Below are 23,897 nucleotides of genomic sequence, written 5' to 3' on the forward strand. Positions count from 1 at the left end.
TAAAATTCCCCTTACCTGACCAGATAACCCTTTAACATCACTTAGAATTGGGCATTGCCTTCCATCATACACACATCTCTTTTTCACTGCATGTTGCTTTCCCTCCCTGAACTCTCCCATACCCAGGCTCTGGAGTAGATCCTGTTGCCCTCTGGGTTCCATAGCTAGGGCTGCTGAAGCACAGGGCAAATGAGGCTGCCCATGTGGCAGAAAGGTGTCTTCTCACAGCCCAGAGGGTAGACATTCCAAGCCAAGCCAAGTGACTCCCTCTGAAGGCTGGGAGGGAGGGAACTTTTTGTTCCAGGCTTCTGGCCTGGGCTTGTGGGTGCTGTGTCCATGTCCATGTGAGGTCCTCCCCCTGCACCCCCTTATGTATGCTTGTGCCCGTGTCCACCCTTCCCATTTATGCAGACACCAGTCATAATCAAGTAGGACTCACCCTAATGATGTCAGTTTAACCCAATTGTCTCCGTAAGACCCCATCTCCAAATAAGTGCATACTCTGAGCTATGGGAGTCAGGACTTCAACATATGAATTAGGGGTCCTGAGATGCAATTCAACCCATAACTCCCCTACCCCATTTATATGTGGGAAAATTGAGGCTCACAACCAGTAGCTTGAGATTCAGTTAGTTTGGGACAATGGTTGGTGGTCATTAACTGCTCAATTTAACTGACTTTAACCACTTGAACTCTACATATATCATTATTATGTAGATTTATTTAAAAACCAGATTAAAAAAATAAAAACCAGATTAAGTATGGCATACTAGGCTTACCTGAAACTTTCTATTTCTGTAAAGCATTTTTTCAGTCTGTTGGTACAGATTGTTCTCTTCTTATTTTAATGTTCCGGGAATACAGGCCATTTTATTCCAACAATTCCCAGGTAATAGATCACACTCCATAGTGAAATTACTCAATATTAGATATTGGTCATTAATTTTTCAATCTCTCCATCTTTTTGAGGGGGAGAGTATTTCTTCTAGTTGTTGGTTTCCTTCCCCTGCCAGTGACTGAGGTGTAGTGTGTATAGGCAACACCCTCTCCTCTACAGCCCCAGGGAAGGATGGAATCAAGGAACTGTAACAGCAAACGTAGCCAGACAGCCCCTGGGCAGCTGCTGGGTAGAAGGTGTTAGACCATCCTGCTTAGCCTGCTCTGTTAGGGAGGAGCACAAGTTTTAGCCCTAGATGAACCAGAAGCCTCTGAGTGGCGCCCCCTGGAGTTGTGCAGTGCATGGCTACCCGTGTGCCTTTTCCATTGAATACCTTTGGGCAAATCACCAATTCTTCTCTTAATTTCCTCACATGAATAAAACATGGAGGGTTTAAACTGTGGTGCATATTCTGATGCATATCCCCCTCATTGCTCTTGAATCAGTGCTTTGTTCCTTGTAGGTGCTTAGTAAACATTTATTGGAAAAAAAATGAATGAAGATAGAATGAACTAATTCATCAAGGGACAGAGATGGAGACTTATCAGTTTGAAGTGAACCAGGGAAGTTCCAAAAGGACATTCCATTCAAACCAGCCTGACCTGCTAAGAAATCCCCATTTTGCTTTGGCTGGGAATAACCGAACACTGAACAGACTTTAGCTCAACAGTTCTGCATATACTGTTGATCCTGACTCTTTTAAGGGTTCTGTATATCTCTCATAGTGGGACAAAGAGAGATCCTACATATCGTTCTCGGTTCTAATACATTTTGTAGCAATGCAACCGTTTCACAAACAACAGCACCAGTTTCCAAGAAGTGTGTGCACTTTATACGTAGTTACTGTTTCTTTATACGTAATACTGTTTCTAACCCTTCAAGACTGGTTGTACTAGCCTTGATCTACAGGTGGCTGGAGGTGAGCAGCTTGCTCAAAGGCCACAGGGCTACAAAGGCAGGTTGAAGCATCAGGCCCTATTTCTGTGCTATTTCTGATACTTCTATTTTCAATCACTCAAGTTTTATTTAAAAAGCCAAAGGCTTGTGGACGTTCATAATACACCCTCAGTATCTATTTGTGAAATAAAGAATGGATTTCTTTGTGGGCTGAGACAGCACTTGTCTCTTTCCTTCTTAGAGGGGGCATAGCATTCCACAGTTACAAAAGTAAGTTTCTGAGCTTTTTCCTGTGCCAGGCATTGTACAAAAACATCTTTATACACTCTTACTCTTCCCGGGCACCAACACCGTGAGAGGTTAAGTGATCATGTAAGGCGGAGACTAGGACCCAGGTGTGTCTGATTCCAAAATCCTCAGGCCCAGAGGTAAACGTGTCACTGTTTGCCTCTGTATCTCAGTTGCCAACAGATGGACTACCACCTCTTCACAGGCTTCTAATCTAGACCTCCAGGTGGTGCACTGGGGAATGGTGCATTACGGTGACCCAGGGAGCCTGTGGCGGGAGACTTTGCAGTCAGCCCAGGCCACTCCTGAAAAGCCGGCGGTGTTTATTTGAGTAGTGCAGTCCAGGACCTGGTGTGGCGTCATGGCTGGGAGAGGCCTTAATGTATCTTATTCAGGGCGAATGGGGACCTGTGTCTGAAGAATGCAGGAGGCTGTTCCTGGGGAATGCGGCTGGTCACACCTCAGTTAGCAGGAGCTGCAGGGCCACCAGAATGTCCTTCCCAAACATAGCCTGCAGGGCCACTCCCTTCTTTGCCATGTTTGTGTTTTGAGTGCCTGCTGAGTATCTAGCAATGTAGGAAGATAAATGTTAATCATTGGCCCTGCCAGCTGGGAAATCAATCTTGTTTGAAAACTGCACATGCAAAAAAAAATTTTAGAACTGATTAAAGATCACTGAAGCCAGCGTTTCTTTTATTCTGGATAACCAGTTCTCTTGGGCTGTCCAACCCCCCGGGTGAAATTCGACAGTGAACTTGGACCAGGGCTTCAGGGTGAGATGTTCGCACTGAACTTGCTGTGGGCTGTGACCGCCTAGTCCAGTCTCCTCTCTTCACCAGATAAAGGGGATCAGTGAAGAGAAAGGGGTGTTTGCAAGTCACTAAAACACCTGACGTTGGGCTCCTAGCCCCAAGGAGGCCCTTCCTGCTGCTCAGTGGCCCCTGGGTTACACGGCCACCTTGTCATGTCTGTAACTCGGGCACTGCTCAGGCACCGGTTTCCTCCTCTTCTGAGAGGCTCTGAAGTCTGGCATCTAAAATCATCCTGTTTCTTTCTTGAGCTGATCTGGCAGAGATTAGAAAGCTTAGTTCACAACTAGGGAGCAGAGAGAGGGTGGGGAGAGCTGCAAGTCAGAGCCCTGGCCAGCCTCCTGCAGGTTTCTCCTGAGGCTGTGGCTCACATCTCCTGGAGTGAGCCCCCCAGGGTGCACTCATCTTAGTATTTTCTGTCCATAGCACACAATAGGTGCTTATTAAACACTTGATATTCAGTGTAGTTTTTAAATTCTATTTATTTAATGGATGAGTATGTCAATTACCTGATATATATGTTATATCAATTTTTAAACTACCCTTTCCGTTCAAGAATGAAGTTTTTGCTTCTCAGAGTAGTGGTTTCCAAATCATCTTAAGGTAGAATCACCTGAATGTCTTCCTAAAAATAATTCTAAGCTGGGCATGGTGGCATGCACCTGCAATCCCAGCACTCTGAAAGGCTGAGACAGGAGGATCACAAGTTTGAATCCAACCAGGGGAACTTAGAAACTTAGTGAGAACCTGTCTCAATATTTCTTTTAAAAAGGTCTGGGAACATAGGTCAGTGCCGAGGCCCTGGGTTCAATCTTCAGTACTGGGGAAAAAAATGAGGGGGGTGGGGCTAGAAGTGTATGTCAGTGGTAGCAGAATACTTTTCTAGCATGTGCAAGGCCCAGAATTTGATTGCACTGAAGAAAAAAATTCTCAGGTCCTCATTCCTGAAAATTCTGATCAGGTGTTTGAGTAGGCCTGAATGGGGCCTGGAAACATTTTTTAAAAGTGCCCTTGAAATGATTGGCTGGATCTGAGAATCACTGACCAGAGAAGCACCTTATTGAGTCCCCTGTTTTACCCTTTTCGGCAGACCTGAAAATAGGCAGTAACATTCAGATCTGAAATCTTAACACAAACAAACACAAAACAGTGTGCACGGGACCCTACCCAGGACAATTGGTCAGTATACCTTGCATCGGGTTGTGGGGGGCGATGGAGAGAAATAATTTGCAAGCCTAATTAGCCCTGCTGCCCAGTTCTCAAACCTACAGGTCCCAGCCTCCTGCTAATTGGCAGTCCCTTAATAGATTAGGACTTGGCATCAGGTTTGCATGTTATTATAAACCACACACAGAAAACCCAGTGGCTGAGGAACTCTTGCCAAACCAGGCCTGGGTTTTTGTGAGGCTTTTGAAGTGTACTGGTCTTTCAGGGTTTTGTATAGCTGGTGTACTGAAAAGCATCAAACCATTCCTTTAGATGGGATTTGTGAAGGGCAAGTTTACTGAATAATTAATTCCCCAAGACCCTTTTTGTCATCTAGATGGATGCACTGCAGCCCACATAGGCAGCCTGCGTTTGGCGGTCCTTGGAGCCTGACAGATTACTTCTCACGGTTACTGGGCTCTTCCTCGGAATCGCTCCCTTTTCCCTTGTGCTGTGAGGGAAAGGGAAGAAGGAAACATTAGCCCACACCTATTGTGTGATAGGATGTTTAACACGTATCCCCAGAAATCCCCACGAGAGCCTCTCAAAACCAGAGGACCTATTTTGCAGATGAAGAACCCAAGGTTCCAAGAATTCAGTAGTCTGTGGTCACACTGCTGTGACTTGGCAGAAGTGGGAGGGGCTTGCCTGCTGATTTCACCCGACCTCAAAACCAAACCAAACCTGGAAAACTATTCTGATTTCTCTGAATGTTCAGTTGATTGATATTGGCTAACATTTTCGGTGAGCCGCATCACACACTGTGCCTGTGGGTATCATGTATATACTATGAGCTCTCCCTCTCCCCCTCACATGACATGGTGCAGTCCCTGTGCTGAGGGTTAGGCATGACAGAATGTGGCATCATGCACAGGGCTTCGAGGAGCTGGAGAACGTGGCTTTGCACATGATTGCAGGGGCCTCAAATTGTCTGTCTTCAAGCAGTCCAGTCTTGCTCTTCCCTCTTGTCCCTCCAGTTAGGTTCTACTTGGGGATCCTCCCCTTGAAGGGAGGAGCTATAGTTGGAGGTTGAGATTTCCATGAAAATCTTCCATTTCTTAGGCACACATACCAGGGAGCTCTCATGGCAATGCCATAGTGAAGGGGAATAATGTTATTTGGCATTTTGCCCTTTAAAAAAAATGTGTGTGTGCCTGCAGGGGAATGTGTTGGAGGGAGGAGAAGGATGGGCAGAGAAAACACTAGGGCTTTGTCACGTACTGCAGTTAGAGGTCAGGTGGGCAGACCATGGGGGGAAGCCGAGGGGAGAAGGCCTGGTACCCCCACACCCACTTCCCCACCCTCTCACCCCCGCCTGATTCATACGCTGTGAGACGTTTGATTTGGAAGAAGGAATCTAGACACACTGTCCCTCTAAGGGAAGCCAGCTCCTCGCTGCTCCATAAGGGCCTGGCTTCCAGAACCGCTGAAGACATATCCCAGGAAATACTCTTTTCTCTCAGCAGCTGAACAAGAGCTTCCTCTGGAACAATAGGCTTCCAATAGCCAGCCGCCTAGGAGCCACTGACTGTGCCAGCTCTCCCCCATGCATCTGAAGGCCTGGCCTGTGTTTTGTTGTCCCTGTCCTGCCTGGAGAAGGGTGGCACTGCCGGGGCTACCAAGGGTGGCACAGGACCTGCGAGGACAGGCACCCTCTCCTCCAGTCCAAGACATCTACAGATGGAGAATGTGGTGGCCCCGTTCTGTGCGAAGTCGGCCTGAGCTGGTGGCATTCCCTGTTCTGCTCTAGGGCTGCGCCCCCACTCTGGCCCTTGTGATGTAGAGCTGGCGCTGCTCACCTGGTTGGAAGAAAGGGGTGCTGCTCTAAGGTGCCTAGAGTAGCATGATGCCTGCTAATTTGGCAGAGCGGGGGCTGCAGACATTCAGCTTTTGTCTGAAAGTCTGCAGAGTTGGGTTGTTTTCTGGAGCTGCTGTGAGCATCTGTGAACTCTGGAGATCTTGGCTCAGTGTCCCCTCACAAACTGAGAAGACAGCTGTGTGTTCTCAGTCACCTCAGCTGGAATTCGGGCAGGTGGTAGAGCCCATCTGTTATAAAGACGTCCTGGGAGCGAAGTCTTCTTGTTTGTAAAATCTTCCACACCCCTTGGATAAAGATGAAAATCCCCCTAGAGAAGTCTGAGAGACACCCGGTCAGACCTCCACCTTGCATTTTGCACATGAAGAAGGGAGTCTGACAGCGGAAGTGAGAGTGGTTCCTTTGACCACATGGGCGGTTGGTTCTCAGCAGAACCGAGACCCACAAGTGTGAGTTATTGTCAGAGACTGTTGAGGACCGCTTGCTTTTTAACATCATGTTGGCAACAGAACTTAACAGACACTCCCAGACTCACTTGTGCGATAATGTGGATGTCAGACATTGCTTCCACTGGAGCAAAATCTCCAGTCCTCCAGAGGACAGGAGAGCCGACCCCCTCAGACCACTGCAGACTCCAGTGCTCAGTAGGCAAAAGGCTCACATCGCACGACTCCACTAGATCCGTTCGGCTGTAATTTATTGCTATTTACTGCAGTCCTGGTGACAATTCCGGTAGAAACCTTTTCACCGGGCATTCTGGATGTAAGAAGGTCTTAGAACTGCCGGTTTGTTACCTTATTAACATGCATCTATGTTTTAGGAACTGACTTCCTTCAAGTTACTTCTCTCTGTTTTTTTTTCAGGAATAAAATTTGAGTAGGAGATTAGAATGAAACAGCAATTTGTTAACTTCCTGGGAAGCATACCTTTCCAGCTGTAGATGGAGATACACATATATATTCTTAAGCACATCACTAGCATGCAGATGGCAAGCAGGAATCTCTGAACTCTGTCTGTTGAGCTTCTCAGGACACAGGCCCTGGAGGTACAGTTCGAGCCTTTGATATCTGGGAAAGGAGCGGGACTTGCACTTGGACCAGGTGTTCTGCAGTGCCATTCACTCCCTGGACACTTTTAACATGGAAACATGACCTGGAAGGACAGCACATAGGGAGGAAATCAACTACAAATTAAAAAGTGATTAGTGAGCATTTAGGCAGAAGGTCAGAGGGATTATTTTGGACTTCAGACTTTTCAGCTTTCAGGGCTTGTATTCAGTTACAAAATTACATCCCTGAATTATTTGTGCAGGTGGCAGCTGTCAGATTTGAAGAAAGTTTCTGTACTTTACAAAAGGAACATTGACCGGCCAGGACTGGGGAGTGTGGTCCCTGGGTGAGGTTGTCTTATCCGCAGTACTCTGGAACATCTCCATTCTTGCTCAATGCAAATGACAGTGTCTGTCTGCATGACAGGGTCCTGTCCAAGTTAGCCCAGCCACCTACTGAGGAAACCAGTTAAGCCGGCTGATTGGCATCTGTAAACAGAGGGTAGCAGATGTACAAGACAGGCAGGGAGGAGAAAGGGCCTTTGTTAATACTGCCATAGGATGTTGCATCTTCGTAGCTCTTCACAGTGAGGATTGGTGTCTTTTCACTGGGGCTCAGAGAAGTTAAGCAACTTGCTGAAAATCACAGTAGATTCTAAGTGGCCAAACTGGTTTTCGAAGCCACATCTGAGTTACTTCCTTGAGGCCTGTGATCCCCCTCTGACTTGCAGCTTTCTTGAGGACAGTGATTCCCAAGAGGATCTTGGCAAAGGGATGAGGTCTCCTTGGTGTCTGAAATCAATGCCTGAGCCTTGCGAGGTTGGGCAGGTTGAGGCTTGGGTGGCAGCCGAGTCACTGCTAAGCTTGCTTCCGAGAGCTCCACAGCCTTCTGATAGTTTCACTACGTGGAAGAGGCTGGGAAGAGTAAGGATCTAAAAGGCTATCTCTCCTCGCTCTCCATCCGAAATGCGAAGCTGGTTAGGTTCCCCGTAAGTAATTCACTGGGGTGACATGTTAGGGGTGGGGAGTTGCATTAGGAAACAGGATTTGGAATGTGAGAATATTAGATTAAAATTCAGAAGGGAAAAAAATTCACAAGACACAGAGTGTGTTTGGTGAGGAGTCAGGTCTTTTGAATTTAGATTTGTTTCCTAAACATTTATTCAGCGTTCATTTTACTCTTGTTTTGAGACAGGGTCTCACTATATTGTTCAGGCTGACCTCGAACTCACTGTGTGTAGCCCAAACTGACCCTCTTGCTTGGCGATCCTCTTGCTTCAGCCTCCTGAGTGCTGGAATTACAGAACCATGCCAGGGTGAATACTCATTTTTTGAGCACCTGCTCACTGCTAGGAATTATTGTGTGTGCTGGAGATGCAAATGAACATATGAACCAACCCTTTTTCTGAAGAGACTCTGAGCTAATACAGAAGACTGATAGGAGAGGAACAATTACAAGCCTACTGAGGTAGGTCTTAGTCTTCTGATCTATTACACGAAGTAATGACAGTTAAGTTCTCTTGCGGGTCCAGCATTTTACCATCACGTTACTGGTATGTGCCTAACTCCATTTTGAGCAAGAATCGTGATACCAACAGATCTCTGATGGACTTGAACTCTTAAGTCCCTTCTCACCTGCTTTTACTCTTTGGGATTAGTGTGCTAGTTAGTCTCTGAAGGAGGATGGTTTTGTTTTTACCTTAGATAACTATTGCCTATAAAAGTAGAACTTTTAACTCCACTGATAACTCCACTTAGTAATGCATAGAGTAGTGTAAGTTGGGTCCACTGTTTTCCCTTTATGTGTGACCATGTAATTTATCAAGACACAGTTTTACCTGGACAGGAAAGCAGGTAGGTGTTCATACAGTAAACTTGCTAAGGGTTTTAGCTTCAGATCCTTGTTCCTTTTAATAACTGTGTGACCTTTGGCAAATCACTTCACTTCCTCTATATCTGAACCTCACTTCCCCTATCTCTAAAATTTAAAATTTAACTTCCTTGCACTAGTGACATGACATAATGCTTCAGTGGGAAACATAGATCAGAGGTTCAAGCTTGGGTCAAGATTAACACAGACAAATAAACACATGTGCACACCTTCCATTAAACATTCATGTCTCATGCAGCCATTACTGAGGAAGAAAGACATTGTTGAATCAAAAGTTATTTCTACAGAGAACTCCTCTAGTCTCTAGTTCAGCGATAGAAAAGACAAGTGTGTACACAGCTAGTTAATAGAAATGACTGAAGTGACTGGATGTAGGGAAATAGACAGAACAAGCTCAGTGAGGATGGTAACCTACACACAGCCTGAGTGTCCAGGAGACATGCAGACCCACAGCCCCCGGAGAACACGTACTCCATCTATGGAAGGTAGCTACACCATCATTGCTGCATTGCCACACACGTGACAGCTGACTTCAGAAGCTGGAAATCTGGATGTTATATGAGACTGCTTGCTATTAAATGTTAACTACTAATTAAAATTTTTTTAGATCTTGGGTGGGCAAACAGAACATCTCTGCAGGCCAGATTTGGCCATGGGCTGCCAGTTGGTGACTATGTCTATAACTGGGGCCGTATGCTGGATGGGATACCATGGAGTGCCCTTGGACTGCCTGCTGGCGTGATTTTGTGCTTACAGAGCCTCAGAGATGCTCCATTGCTTCATTTCTGGCACTGGCTCCAGTCTGGCTTTTGACTATCTCGAACTTTGACCCTCCCAGGTGTCTGATAACCTGCCAGTCCACATGGTGTTTATTCTACTGCCACAGGAGCACTGTGCTCTGCATACACCTGGGCAGCATGGCTTGGGTGTGAGTGCACATGCTGATGAATGCATGTTTAATCATTGGAAAAATAAAAAGAAATGTTTTTTCCTCCACCTTCATTAATAGACATGCCTCCTATGTAGCCTGTGTGATCTTTTGAGAAAGTATGGCAGAATTCCTGCTGTGATATTTCTTCCCTGTGTCAGGGTGGCAAGTCTTGCAAACCACTGTCAAAGGCCTATCTGTTTGCTCAACCCTAAAACGTCCCTGGAATTATAGGATTTTATGAGCATGCCTTTTTTGGGGGATCGGATTGCATTTGGGAAGTGGCCAGTGGGCCCACAGCTAGTTGAATGAACTCTAGAAAGAACTCTGATCACATCTTAACACTGTTTCAAGCTTCAAGTGGCTCCCTATCTCATACTGGAGCAAGAACTAATATATCTTGAGCCAGGCAAGTTCAGGATATTTTATAAACTGTATTTCAACTCCATACATTGAGAAGTGTTGTACAAAATCCTATTGTATGAAGATAAAGAAAAAGTAAAGTTCAGAGAAGCAACGTGACCTTCCCAAGCTCATACAACAAGCATGACAGGTGGGAGAGGTAGAATATGAAATCCATGTGTCTGACTCAAAGTTCATGAATATGCTGGGAAGAAAAGGAGCAACCCATGCTGTCAGAGGCATGGCGTGGCTAAATGAAGCCTTTGCAAAAGTGATTACTTAAGTCACGAAGAATAAATAGGAGTTTGCAAGTGATACTTAACAAGATGCTAAAACATCCTTCACAAAGTTGTTAGGAAGATCAAATGAGATTATGTAAGAGCTGTGAGCCACAGCACACACGTGATTCTTGCAGTGGCCCAGCTCTGGGCAGCCGTGCTGCCATTGGACACTCTTGTGCCCTACAGGAGACTGAGGCAGAGAGAGTAGCTGGATCTGATAACTTCACCTCAACACCCAAAGAACAGCCTTGGTGTCTGTTCTTGTTCAAGATCAGTGATGCTTTCAAGAGCATTATGGCTGACTGTCTAGGTTGTGAATATCTGTGTAGACACTGTTCATGTGCATTAGCAAGAAAGCCGGGCTGTCCGCAAGTCCAAAGGGACTTTAGAGTTGGACGGTTCTGGTACAAATCATGGTTGCTCTTCTTAGCAGCAGAGTGGACCTAGACAAATTATAGCTTCTCCGACCTTCAGCTATGTACTAAGGATTAATTTAGAGGAGAGTTAAATAGCTAATATATACAAAGCTCCCGACCAAGTGAATGGAAATTTATTACCATCCTTGTTTAAAAGAGGAGTTGAAGGAGATGAAAGCGATCTTGGCAGTCATTCATCTTCACCTCAAGTGAAGGTCTAAGTCTTGTTGGTTCTGGGAGTTTTACTGGAAATAAAGTTCTCATTTGTGAAATGTGTAATGGTGACAAAAGAGGCCTGGGGCTCTCAGTGAAAGGCACAAACAAGGCGTTGCTGGTCGGTTTGTTTCATTTCCAGGTTCCAGGTGAATGTGGCAAGCTTTTAAAAATCAAACTGAAAATGGCCAAAACAACCAGAGTTAGAGGTTTGCAGGAGGCTGATATGAGTTACTTTAAAGAATTAAATGTTTTCACTGTAGGCCTTTTCAAGTGAGAAAGGCCATGATTGAACTAAAGACAGGTTTCTTTGCTGGGGAACAGAACTTCCTGAAGGTGAGGAATTCAGAACACTGGGGACTTCCTCGCTTATCTTTATGTCTTCTCTGCCCAACACAAGGGCCGATATTCAGGAACTGTCTGTACATGATTATTGATCTGAAATAGATCTTGGACTTGGTGTGGGAAACCCACACCCCAAGACTGGTTTCTCTGTTTCTCCCATGTAGCTGGTTTTGGTTCTGGCAGTCTTCTTTTGATGAAGATAGGCTTGAACGTTCTAGCACCAAAGAATGAGCGTTTGTCAGGGGAAACCTCTAGCCCCAGAATATTGCGTGTTCTCCCGGCCAACAGTAAGTGTTTTTCATGGCAGCCTCTTCCAAAGGTGAAGAAACGCCTTCATAGTAAACTGAGTTGTGGCCATCTGGATCGTGTCCAGTCTAAAAATCTGGACAAATATCGTAAACCAAAGAAAGTTTGCACACTTCTAAGACCAGTAGCAATTAATTACTTTAAATAGAAATGCTGTCACTTACAAGCAACATAAATATTTGTATTTTGAACCTCTAAGTAGTAGTTGGGTTGACCATTCTGACCTTAAGTGATTTTTTTAAAAAGTCAGTTGGTCATATTTTAACAGGGAGTACATTTATAAAGAAAGGGGAGGGTCAGGTGCGGGGGCAGGAAATCATGCACCAACAGAATGACAGACATGGGTTCAAATCCCAGTCACTCATTTATTCACTGAGGGACCCCGGAAACATTATAAAAGTTCTGTCCTCAGTTTTTTGTTGGTTACAGGTGAAAAGAATGACCCACAACTTCTCATAGCTATTATGGAGATTAAATTAATTCCTAACTAGACTCTAAGGCCCTTGAAAGTAGAACCCTGGTGTCTTCTACTTGTATTTCTGATAACTAGCCCAAATCAGTCCCATTTGCTGGTTCTGCACGTTAGGCGAGCTGCTTGACGTTTCTTGCCTCCATTTTTTTTCATTTGTGAAGTGGACAGAACAGAACCTACTCATAGCTTTTCACTGTAGGTAAGATATAGGAAGTCCCTGCCACAAGTCCTAGTAGCCGCCCACTCTGAGCCATTGTGTTACACCAGATGTCTGCTCCTGCATCCTGGGTAGAATGTGGGTAGGTACAGAGGCATTCTGCAGATGCTAGTGTGATTATTACTCTCGCAGGTCCTAGGGTTTGCTTATTTATTTTAGGGTAAGTACAGACTGGTTAGGTGGAAGACTGGACAGTGCTTGGAAAAGGCCCCTGAGGGACTGGGGGTAAAGCAAAGATGAAATCCTTTCTCACATGGTTGCTCATCCAAAAGGGGCAACCATTTCTCCTTCACCTTCCCACCCCACCCCCACTCTCCAAGGGCTTTCTAAAAAAGCACTTTCAGAGAAGGAGGCTGGGTTTAATTTTGTGCAAATGTGAAGTTGAGGGTGCAGGGAGCGGGGCTTTGGGGCCGGGTCACTCTGGTAACACTTCCCACATGACTTTATCAATGGGTGGGCTACGAAAACTTCTCCTCTGTGTTTTTACACCCCACCCCTAAACCACCCAACCTGCCCAAGTGTTAGTTTTTCAAAGCCAGAGAAGTTTCAAAGGCCTGAACCCAACACAGGGGCCTTTCTTCATGCTTTGATTTTCTGCCCATTAAGTGTTTGTCAGTGAGTTCGTATTTCGCCACCTCTGCAGCCTACACATCCCAAGAAGTCCCCAGAGATATAGAAAGTTAATTGATCCTTGATTAAAAAGAGGGAGAAATGCTTGAGTCTGGCTCTGCAATCATCCTCAGATGATGATGATTATTATTTTTTTGGCTCTGCTTTCTGAAAAGCTTGTAATGCACATTTTATTATCAATAAGTTAAATTCCAGGATATTGGCTTCAGAGTTTTGATTAAATTAGGTATGTGTGTGATAATTAGCACATGTGTGGTACATGGTGAATATTCAATGAACATTAGCTAGTGCTCTTGCCTTGACTCTTCCAAAATTTATTCATTTATTTTGCAACAGTCATGAGAGTTACTGAGCTTCGTTTAATTTATTAATACTCATAGGTGCTTCCTTCTCTGTGTTTTAAATGACTCATTTCAGAAAGCACCTGAGATTTAGAATCAGATCGCTGGAATCCCATCCAGCTTTGTTGCCTACTTGCTGAGTGACTCTGGTAACACTTTAATCTCTCCGAACCTTAAAGTGGCTTGACGTATTAGTTTTATGACTGTTTCTCCTATTAGCCTTTGGGCCACTTGAAGGTTGGGATTTAACTTCTTTCGTGTCCATACCCCAGACAGTTCCTAAAGATGGTAGGTAGCTAGGTTTGTCAGACCGAGTAGTATATGTGGCACATCCTAAGTTTGGGTACATAATAGTTGTTCAGTAAACATTAGCTGTTATTAGTCTTTGTGCTATTTTTCTCTTTCTCCCCTTTATCTACTTGTATTTCTTTTCCAGCTCTGTAGCAAAATTTAAAATTATGTTCTTGTAATTACCAACTGTCTTAGTTACTTTCTCGTTGCTGAGACAAAATACCCAACACCCACAAGTGAAGGGAGGAAACGTTTATTTAGCTCACAGTTTGTAGAGATTTCAGTCCATAATCGGGTGACTCCAAGGCCGGGTGGCTTGGCAGAGGGGAATTGCAGAGGAGAAGTTCATAGCAAGCAGAAGACAGCAAAAGCAAGCAAGCAAGCCAGGGGCCTGACATGCCTTTTTCTGCCCCTTATATTGTATCCAGGCTACTGGGATTAGGGTGATGCCAAACCAATCAGTGGACTGATTTATTAACCACCCATCCTTAATCCTAGCACTGCACCATGAATCAGCCACACGTTCTAGATTCAGCCACATCTGAAAAAGCAGCATCTACAACTGCAGGAGGTTTTGAGGGGACATTTAACAACCATAACACCGATATTTTGTGACTGCCAGTATTGGTATCTCTATAAACTATACTGATTTTTTTTCATGAATGTGCTTCATCTGTGGGTCTTACAAACCTCTCTTACTTGTCGAAGGATCAAGTCAGGCCTTGAGCCCTGTGTGACCCTGGCAGAGTGGTCTTTTGTGCCCTCACTGCAACCTGCACAGACATCAGTGATCGCACTAGAAATACCTTAGTGCATTTGTGTTTGTGACTTTCTTACAACATCAAGTTCTCCAGGAAAATTGCTGTGATAGGTTTACTTTTAGCATCCCACTATCTAGCACTGGGAATTTTCTTGAAGTGAAGTGATGAGGGGGTGTGGGAATCAAGATGGTACCATTGTTGAAAATGGCCACACTGCTTTGGAAAGGCACAGCCTCTTCCCTGTGTCTTGCAGAGGCCAACCATGCTCTGGTGTCTCATGGGGAACCCGCTCCCCAGTTGGGGGTGTTTGTGAATCGCCCATCAACTGAAGGGTGTCTGAGGTTACCCTCGTCCTGGAGCAAAGCCAAGATTTGACGGGCATCACCCCAGTAATGCCACAAGTTTGTAAGAGAGACAGAAAAAGGCTTTGGGTTTCCTAAATGCTATCTCCATGCCTTTCAAGAAAATAAACAATATGTTCAGATCCGGCTTCGTGTCTGTTTGCGGTAATCATTCACATAATCACAACCGGAAACCACCCCCAAGCCATAGGCAAATAAAGAAGAAAAGGGATTTGGATGGAACCCAGTCTAAGAGAGGGCAGAGGAACTGGCCGGAGAGTTCTCTTTCCTAGCCATCTCTGTGGGCCTTTTTTGTCTCTTCCTCACTGTTAGCATTGAGTGTTTATAGTGTGTCTCAGACTTTATGCTGATGTTGCCCGGTGTTGTTGCCTTGAATTTGTCCAATGGAAGTTTCCTGGACTCATTTTTATTCTCTGTGTCTTCTGACCCAACTGTAAGCTCCCCGAAGTCAGGGTCTGGGCCATCTTGTATTATGATTACACATAATAAAAACAAAGTTAAGAGTCAACGAATATTTGTTGAATAAATGAATGAACTCCTAAACACATCGACTTACAGCATCCCAGCCGTCCTTAAGTTGCATTCATTCCTTCCGCTGACCAGATGAGAAAGGGAGTTTTGGAAATGTGAAGTCACTTGCTCGAGTAGCAGGGAACAGAACCAAGGTCATTAACTGAGTTCTAACTCCAAAGCTCTTTTATATGTGTTTTATTGTCCTTAGAAACACAAGTTTTACAGGCCCATCATGGGAACACTATTAAAAATAGAAGCTGGAGGCCTAAGAATATAGCACAAATGCAAGGCCCTCGGAGTCCATTCCCTTCCTGAGTTTATTAGCAACGCCTTGACTTCCAGGCACCTCAGAGGCTGCGGCCAGGCTTGGACTTGCAGCTAAACATTTTTATCACGATGTGTGGAACTTTAAAAGCAGACTATTAATATAATAGTGCTGGGTTCTTGGCTACTTTTCATAGCCAGCTTGGTCACATTTCAAAATGTTTAGGCTGTAGATTGAAGATGGTTCTGATCTAGAAGATATCTTTCCCAGGTCCCCCACCCAAAAGATCAGCTGACTTCTGTCACTTCTAAGCAAAACATTTATCCCGCTGCCTCCCCTTCTCCCCTACTCCAAGGCAGAGACAGAGTTTCAAAAGTTAATGGTTATTGCCTTTCAGGGCCCCTCTGTGTTTACTTTGAGAAGGTCAGGCACAATACTGTGGTGTGTTGCTGCTCTTTCTTTTCAAAGCAGCAGTATGAATTTGATAAAGTAAATTGTTGTTCTAGCAGGAAGCAGTTAGGGGTCACAAAATAAATAACCGTAGAATTCAAATAAATCCCAAAGAATAAAACCAAATAAATCCATGTGCATATGCACAGTGATTCATAAATATACTTTTTAGAAAGTGACCATTTTTATCACTGTCCGTCTGGACCAAAGTAATTGAAAAATTGTGGCATTCATGGTACCTTTTTTTTTTTTGGATGTGGTCTAGGGGTTTGAGCAATGTGACATAAATTTAATTCTTTTTGAAAAACATGAAAATGGAACTTTATCTTTTGAGTAACTGCTTATCTTGGTATTTTTTAGCTAATGAATTTCACATTTGGATGAGAGCAATTTGCAAAGTTAAATTAGAGATTTAGGCATGGAAAGCATAGACTAAGAGGCCATAAATGAACTAAATAGTCCATCTTCATTTGACAATGAGTCATGCTTAAATGATCCTTTGAAATGACCACTCAGGCTTATCAAAAGATTTAATATAGAAACACGGGGCTGGGGATTTAGTTCAGTGGTTCCAGCACCTGCCTCACAAGTGCAAGGTCCCAAGTTCGATTCCTATGTGTGTATATGTGTGTGTGTATATATATACACACACACACACACACACACACACACGTACATACAAATACCTAATATATTGTTTGGGCACAGTCAGTAATGGTTATCATCAAGATTTTTTTTATAGTCTTCCCTAGTCTTGACATTCAGTAAAAGTCTTGGCCCTCTCACTTTGTGAGGTGTCACTGGAGTCTGGTATTGAGCTTGCATAAAGGACAGCAAGAAGTATCTCAGTCCAGGAGAACAGCAGGAGCAAAGCAAGACATAGTCCCTGTGGACTCTTTTCTTGGCGGCAGACAGGGGCGGGCAGTGAAGAGGGGCAACAGAGCAGGAGGCTGGGGAGGAGAGTTCTGGAGTATACACTTTATCTCATCCTGTACAATGGCGACCCATTGCTGATGCTTTAGGGAGGCAGTGCCATGCCCACAGTCAGGGCCTTCAGCACACAAGCGGTAGATACATGCAGGAGACACCAAGGGCCAGGAAACCTGTCAGAAGGCTATGGTAGTGTCTGGATAGGAGTCCTTATGGACATTTGCTTTTCAATTCAGATTTTTGAGAGACTTTTCTGGGCAGATGATGGAATCCCTGACCTTTGAGAGAATGGCACTGATAGCTAGGAGCAGCTGCTACAGCCACCTGGTGCCTGCAGTGCCCTTGAGCGCCTGTCCAGGTCTGCGGGCAGCTGGGCTGAGCTCAATGCTGCTCGACTCCTTGGTGACCCTGAACAGTGAAAGCAAAGGCTTCCACATGGCATTCATTGAGCAGTTCCTACACATTGCTAGAGGTTTTATAGGTGTCAGTCTCCTTTATCATCACTGCAGCTCATTTGACTGTGGGAAACTGAGGCTTACAGAGATGGGGTGAGGTCACAGGACTAGAAAGTGGAGGATCTAGGACTCATTCCAGGTTCTGGCTCCTTGACCTGCACTACTTCATGCAGCATGGCCTTAGGCTGAGCCTCCCAAAGGGGAGCTGGGGGACCCTAGGAAACGAATGCCCTTGGAGGCAAAAATGGGCCGTGATTAACTTTGGGGTTACTTTAGTAGTTGTTACAAATGGGGCTTTAATTTTTAGCAGGGTGTTGTGCAAGGGTGGAAAATCTCTCCCCTGACTCTTCCACGACCTCCCTCTGGGCTCTTGGGCAAGACAAGTGCCCCTTTCCTCACAAGGGAGAAGAAAGGAGGAAGGGAGATGGATGTAGCAAGTGCTCTCTGTGGGCTGTACATGGCTATAAGTGAAAGGAACCAACATCACCATGACTGTGGCTTGGGATGGTCCTTGCTGCAGCCTGCTTGTCTTCAGCTTCCTTGCATTGATGTTCTCTTTTTTCCTTCCCCCCTTTCCATATGTGCATGATTCCAGCCAGCCTGCCCTTCCTCATCATCGAGACAAGCACCATCAAGCCTTACCACCGAGGATTTTACTGCAGTGACGAGAGCATCAAGTACCCACTGAAAACCAGGGAGACCATCAATGACGCTGTGCTCTGCACCGTGGGGATCGTCATTGCCATCCTCGCAGTAAGTGTCCTGCCTCTGCTGACCTCTCCTGCATTGTGATTGCATAGACAGTCCGAGCCAACAGAGATGTAACAAGCCAGCAAAGCCATTATCTTCTACCAAGCAGAATTGCATGTTACTACTAGTTACATCTTGCAGCTAATACTATTACTAAAAGCCAATACTTACTGTACAATAAAGACATACTAAGCACCCTTTAAATTGTTTTCCACATATTATCCTCACAGCAATCCAGTCTAGTCTAGATATTGTTCTTCTATTTCGTGTGCAACTTAAGAAATTAAGGTCCACAGAATAAGGCTAATTTTCCAAAGATCACTGGTTAAGAAGTTGTAGAGCTGAAATTTGAACTTAACTGTCTCCTAACCCACAGTCTGAGCTCTGAGCCCTAGAGAGGAAGGAACACCTTGCTGACTATCCCAGCTATTTCCTGTGTTCCCTGAACACCTTCCTTGCACTGCAGAAATAGTGATGAGCCCACTGACATTCTCTGGTATGTTGTTTGGTTCTCCTGCCCAATGGCTGTGGTGCCAAGGTAAATAGGACTTGGAATCCAGAGATACACGTTCTAGATCTAGCCCTCCAGTATCACAAGCCATACAGCTTTACATCCAAAGGCGGCCAACCTGCTTCACAGTGTCGCAACAAGGAGTAAAGAGATCGTGAATATTACCATACATTCCAAACTTAATTGCTAAACAGGTGATTCCCGTGTGAAGTAAAGTCCAGGCTCCCATGTGCAGGACTTCCCTTAAAGGGGGAAACCCTCATTGCAGAGATGTGCCGTGGGTTTAAACAAGGTCTAGATTCAGTTTGAGCAACGGTGACGTCATGGGCATTGGGTGGGGGAGGGTAATTAAAATCCACTGTTAGAATTTGTGAGTCCTCCATTTTCACACCTGTCCATTTCGCATTCCCTATATTTGCTAAGTTTGTTCTCGGCCCTTGAACCTTTGCCATGTGGGTGAGAGGGATAGGCAACACATCTACTAAGAGCATAACTTCTCTTGCTTGAGCTACCTTTCTGTTGAGCATAGACTGAATACTTATCTTTGGCCTGCATTAAGAAGCCAAGGAGCAATGTCGTTAGTATCAACAACACTAAATGTGAAATAAATATTCTTATCCCCATTATGCAGATGGAAAAACTAAAGCTCATAGGGATTAAATGACATGCTTAAAGTCTATAGCTAGTAACAACCGGAGTTGAAGGCTGTACCTAGCTAGCTTATTTCAAAGTCCCCTTCGCATCTTGCAGACTTAAGTTTCAGGATGCTAGCTATCTAGATGAACTGCTCAAGGGGATAGGCGGTCAGCTTATCTTGCCTGCTCTGGATCAAGTCCGAGCTGCTGATATTACAAGAACCACACACTGCAGGAAGCTTTTCTTTTGACACCCACTCTGGGGGCTGGTTGTAAACTTTGAGACCCCTCTTTGTTTTTTAATAGTGTCGTAAACCAGTCACACAATCAACAGTTTGAATTTGGGGAGGGGGAAAGAGGGGTGGGAGAATTCTTTCCAACCTTTAAAAGAAAAACAGTCCGTTTGGCAAGTGTAGAAGTTTCTTAAAGGTGGACTAAGAATCTTTGTGTTCAAACACTGAAAAGTGAAAAGTCTAGTTTTGCTCCCGGTTGACAGTTGTGGAATTGAGTTCTAGAAGAATGGCTTTTCCTGAAAAAGGCGTTTGTCCTGAAAGCAAAGAACTGCGAAGTACCTTGAGCTAAGGTTTGAGCAGGTGTTTTGACAGCTGGAGCATCAGTTAATGGAATGCTTCACGGGAGCACTTTATAACCCAGGGGCACAGGGAGATGAGGACAGCACCCATGGCTGAGACCTGGATGTCATGTGTTCTGCTCTCCATGTGGTGTTGTTCCCAGCTTGCCTGGTGCAGTGCTCCCCACGGTGCATTGGAAAGGAGAGTTAGGCACCATTCCCAGGTGGATTAGGTGAATCCTTGGTTTTCTTCTGTCAAGTGGGAGTGGTGTTGGCAGTCCTGCAAAGGGACAGCAGTAAGAATCAAAGCTGTGATGCTGGACGCACATCCTGCGCCGTGTGGAGATGGGGTGTGCGGGTACCAGGCACACAGGAGCAGCTCTAGGGCTCTCAGCTGGCCCAGGACAAGCAAAAGCAATGTTAAAGTGGTGCCTTTCAACGCCATGCTTCTCTTCCCAAGCAGAACCCAGGGTCAGCAGCTCTTTGCTGCGTGCTCAGGCCAGCCTTGCCTTCTGGGGATGCCAGTGTGTCTTAAGGAAAAACCTGCTTTGAACAGCTTAGGGGTGGTTGCCCCTTTCCTTGTGTTATGTTGATGTTTTGACTAAAATGGTCTCTGGGTTGCAGGGTTTCCTTGAAACAGTCATATACTATGGGCCTTGGTTATAGGATAAGCAACATGTTGTTTTCCTGTTCCATACAATGCCAGCAACACAGGTTTAGATACGACTTCTGTACAGTTCAGAGAAATACCAGGCAAGAAAACGCCTCAGTGACTGCTGTGTGCTGTGGGAGCACACGGTCGTGATGGCATGTTTGGCTCTTGAAGAATCTCTGAGTGCTAGGTGCTCTGTTGTCCTCAGTGTGATATGGCTAAAAGGCGTCTGCTCTGGTCCAGACTGTGTGGTGTGTGGGAGGTAGTTAGCTTCAGGGGTCCTCATTGGACTCACGTGCACTTAACTAAGCTTTCAACAATGATGAAATGAGCTCTTGGAGGTAGCGTCACTCAGTGCCTGGTACCTACCATCCACACAATAAATGTTTACAGTCTTCATTACAAATGAGTACACAGAAAGCAAAGTGACTTAGCCAAGATAATACATCAGATAAAAATAGTCAGAATGAAAATAGTTCACTTTGGTATGCTCGGTTCTGGATTCTGGAAAAGCCATTTGACTAAGTAACAGCAGCAGCAGCCATACCACCATGCCTCCATGTACCCGCCCCCCCCCCCCCCCCCCCCCCCCGCCAAGAGCGGCTGGCTTAACCCACATCGGCTTCTGATCAAAGGGTCTGGGCAACAGTCATAGCAGGGGGCAGCTGCAGAGCTGGGAATCTCATCGTCCTGCTACTTGCTGCCCTGGGCTTTCTCCTGGCGAACATCAGGTTTGTTGAAGAGAGCAAGAGAGGCCTGGCCTTGTGTGGATGCCCTGGCTCCAGTTTGGATGGTGCCCACAACAAAGGGATGGAGTGGCAGCGGAGGAGACCAGTGTGGTTCAGCAGTGCAAATCCTTAGACGTTATAGGGAAAGCAGACACCTTTCTGTAGCAAGACTTGTGGAAAAACCTAGTCATTTTGACCTCTTTTTCAGATGTATCTCAGATTCTGGAATTATAGCATAATAGGAATTCCTTCCAAATCCACAAAGCAGTGGTTCCTATCCCTGCCTTACAAAGGCTTAATGACTCTAGCAGCAGCGAGATTAAGCGCAGACAGTAAAATACCCTCCCCTAGCCAGCCCCTTCACATGTGGGCCGTGAACTGCAGTGTTCAGTCTTAGAGACGAAGATTTTAATATGGCAAAAATGCTCAGCATTCATTTTAGATAACATGGGCTCAGTGCTTGCCTTGGTCAGGCCCCCTAAAGCAGTCTACATAGATGCTTAATATTGAGGAGCTGTCACACAGGTGAGTCATGTGTGAATCGCCCTCTCCCTGTACCATGGACATGCCCCTTTCCCTCCCAGACCTGGCTTGAACCATTCCCAACTAAAGAAAAGGCTCAGACTCTGGCATCATCTGATTTAGGTTCATGTCTCAACTTTGTGCTTCCTTATCCTTTTACTTGCCCTTTACGAAGCTCAGATGAGCCACCTAACTCCTTTCTTTCTCTGTAAATTATGTGACGGTAGTTTGGTAACTCTGTGATGTCACGTGTGTGATCAGGAAGACCCATCCCTTTCATTTCTGCAGGGTTGCAGTTTACAAAGTAGCCCCTGTATGCCCAACCTCTTCCTTGCACCTGGTAGTCACCCGGGCAGTTGATTGTTGGAGCTGAGACCAGGATTTTCTGTATTCTCCCAGAGCTGGTGGGGCCAGACCAGGGGTCTTGGTTCCAAAGCCAGGGCTTTTTAACTAATGGTGCCACTGCTGTCTCAGGCAGCCTTGCACCTTCCTCGGGGGTTTGGTACCTCTGGTGTTCAGGTGCTGGGGATGAAGCTCTGAGCATCAGCCCAGTGAGACGTAGGTGGCCTGGTGGCACTAACAGCTCCATCTGGGGCAGGGAAGGGGCACCTTTACTGCACATCTCCCTGTGTGGGATTCCCCAGCTCTCATCTCCGCAGCTAGATGACAGGCTCCTGGAAGACTGAGATCTGGTCTCCTCTGTGGCATAGTAGGTGGTAAATAAACCCTGGGCAGACCTCTTCAGGAAGCATTCCTTGGCTCCCTCCTCTCCCACCTTCCAAAGGTCCCAGAGAACCCTGGGCCCACGCCTGTTCTCATGGTCCCTGTGTCAGGCGAGTTTTCTTATCTGTTTACTTTGTTTTCTGCCTGTCCTGTTAGCCGTGCAGGGTAGGGATTGAGCTACTACAGGGCACAGAGCATTTGTAAAAACCCCCAGAGGCCTTGCATTGTGGGGAGAAAGTCTGAAGCTTTAGGCCCCTGATCTCATCTACAGGTCCAGGAAATGCATCCTATTTGCTTCTCTAAAATCTTGAATATGCTCCATGAGGCGCAGGGGAACACACTTTGTACCGTATGCAAATCTCTTGCTGGAGAGACAAGAAGAGCTCAGTACCTCCAGGACTTGTTTATTCAGGATCAGGCTTCAGTTTGCCCGCATCTGGACCTCATTAGTCCCCCTCCCCATCTCCCTTTATCTTCAAGAGCTCTGCCAAGAAAACAAGGTTCCCCAACATAGCCTCCTCATTAAAGGTTAGTCGGGTTTTCAACTCTGAAAAAAGTGAAGTTGTGCTGGCCCAGCAGTGCCTTAGTGGGAGATCGGGTCCCCTAGTTTACAGTGCGCTACATCTGTGCAATTACCAAGACCACCAACAGAGAGGCTACATTAATCCTCAAACTATGTTGTCCCTGGATCAGACAGCCACAGAGCTCTTCTGACACTTTCTTATTCCTGAGGGATGGCCGGAGGGGGTATCTATTTGTGATTAAACAAACACAAGCATCGAAATCATGCTGTTTAGGATTTTGTTTGTTCATTCCCGGTCCCCACCACCTGGATTTATTCTTATTCCTGGAAGAAGTGAGACTGGCAACTGTTTTTCTTTATTTATTGGAAGCCCTTTAATTAGGGCTTTGTGACTGTTGGAAAAATGTATCCGATATGAAGGTGACAGTAGTCTCCATCTTAAGTGACATGGACAGGAAGTACGTTCTGTGTCAGTAGTCAGTGTGTGTGTCAGGAATAGGGGTAGAAAATGGAATAACTTTTATGAGCTATCTACTGGACCAGAAACAAATTTGACTTATCTTAAATCCTCCTCAACAGCTGCATGCGGTAGGTATTATTTACCCCAGCTTACAAATGCAAGAAGACACGGAGCTTAAAGGGTGAGGTGATTAGCCAGGGTTACTCTTCTGAGTGAAAGAGTACAGGAATTAAAACTCAAGCGTTTTAATGGGCATTTATTGCAGGCCCACAGTGTGCTGAATGCTATTCCAAATGCTCTTTATTTAGTTGGCTATAAAAGTTTCTGGATCTGGGGTGTGGAGAGAAATGAA

General features: G+C 45.5%; 1 protein-coding gene across 2 annotated transcripts in view; it reads left to right on the plus strand.

The window, feature by feature from the left end:
* Plpp3 (phospholipid phosphatase 3) overlaps nucleotides 1-23,897 on the plus strand; it is a 76,474-nt gene that overhangs the window by 21,013 nt on the left and 31,564 nt on the right. For both annotated transcript variants that reach the window (XM_004869633.4, XM_004869632.4), the window contains exon 2: nucleotides 18,066-18,223. In XM_004869633.4, coding sequence (XP_004869690.2) covers nucleotides 18,066-18,223 — 158 coding nt within the window. The remainder of the gene's footprint in view (nucleotides 1-18,065; nucleotides 18,224-23,897) is intronic.

Source organism: Heterocephalus glaber, unplaced genomic scaffold (genome assembly GCF_053883595.1).
Source record: "Heterocephalus glaber isolate CG9 unplaced genomic scaffold, H.glaber_assembly_v1.0 deba00001447, whole genome shotgun sequence".
NCBI lineage: Eukaryota > Metazoa > Chordata > Mammalia > Rodentia > Bathyergidae > Heterocephalus > Heterocephalus glaber.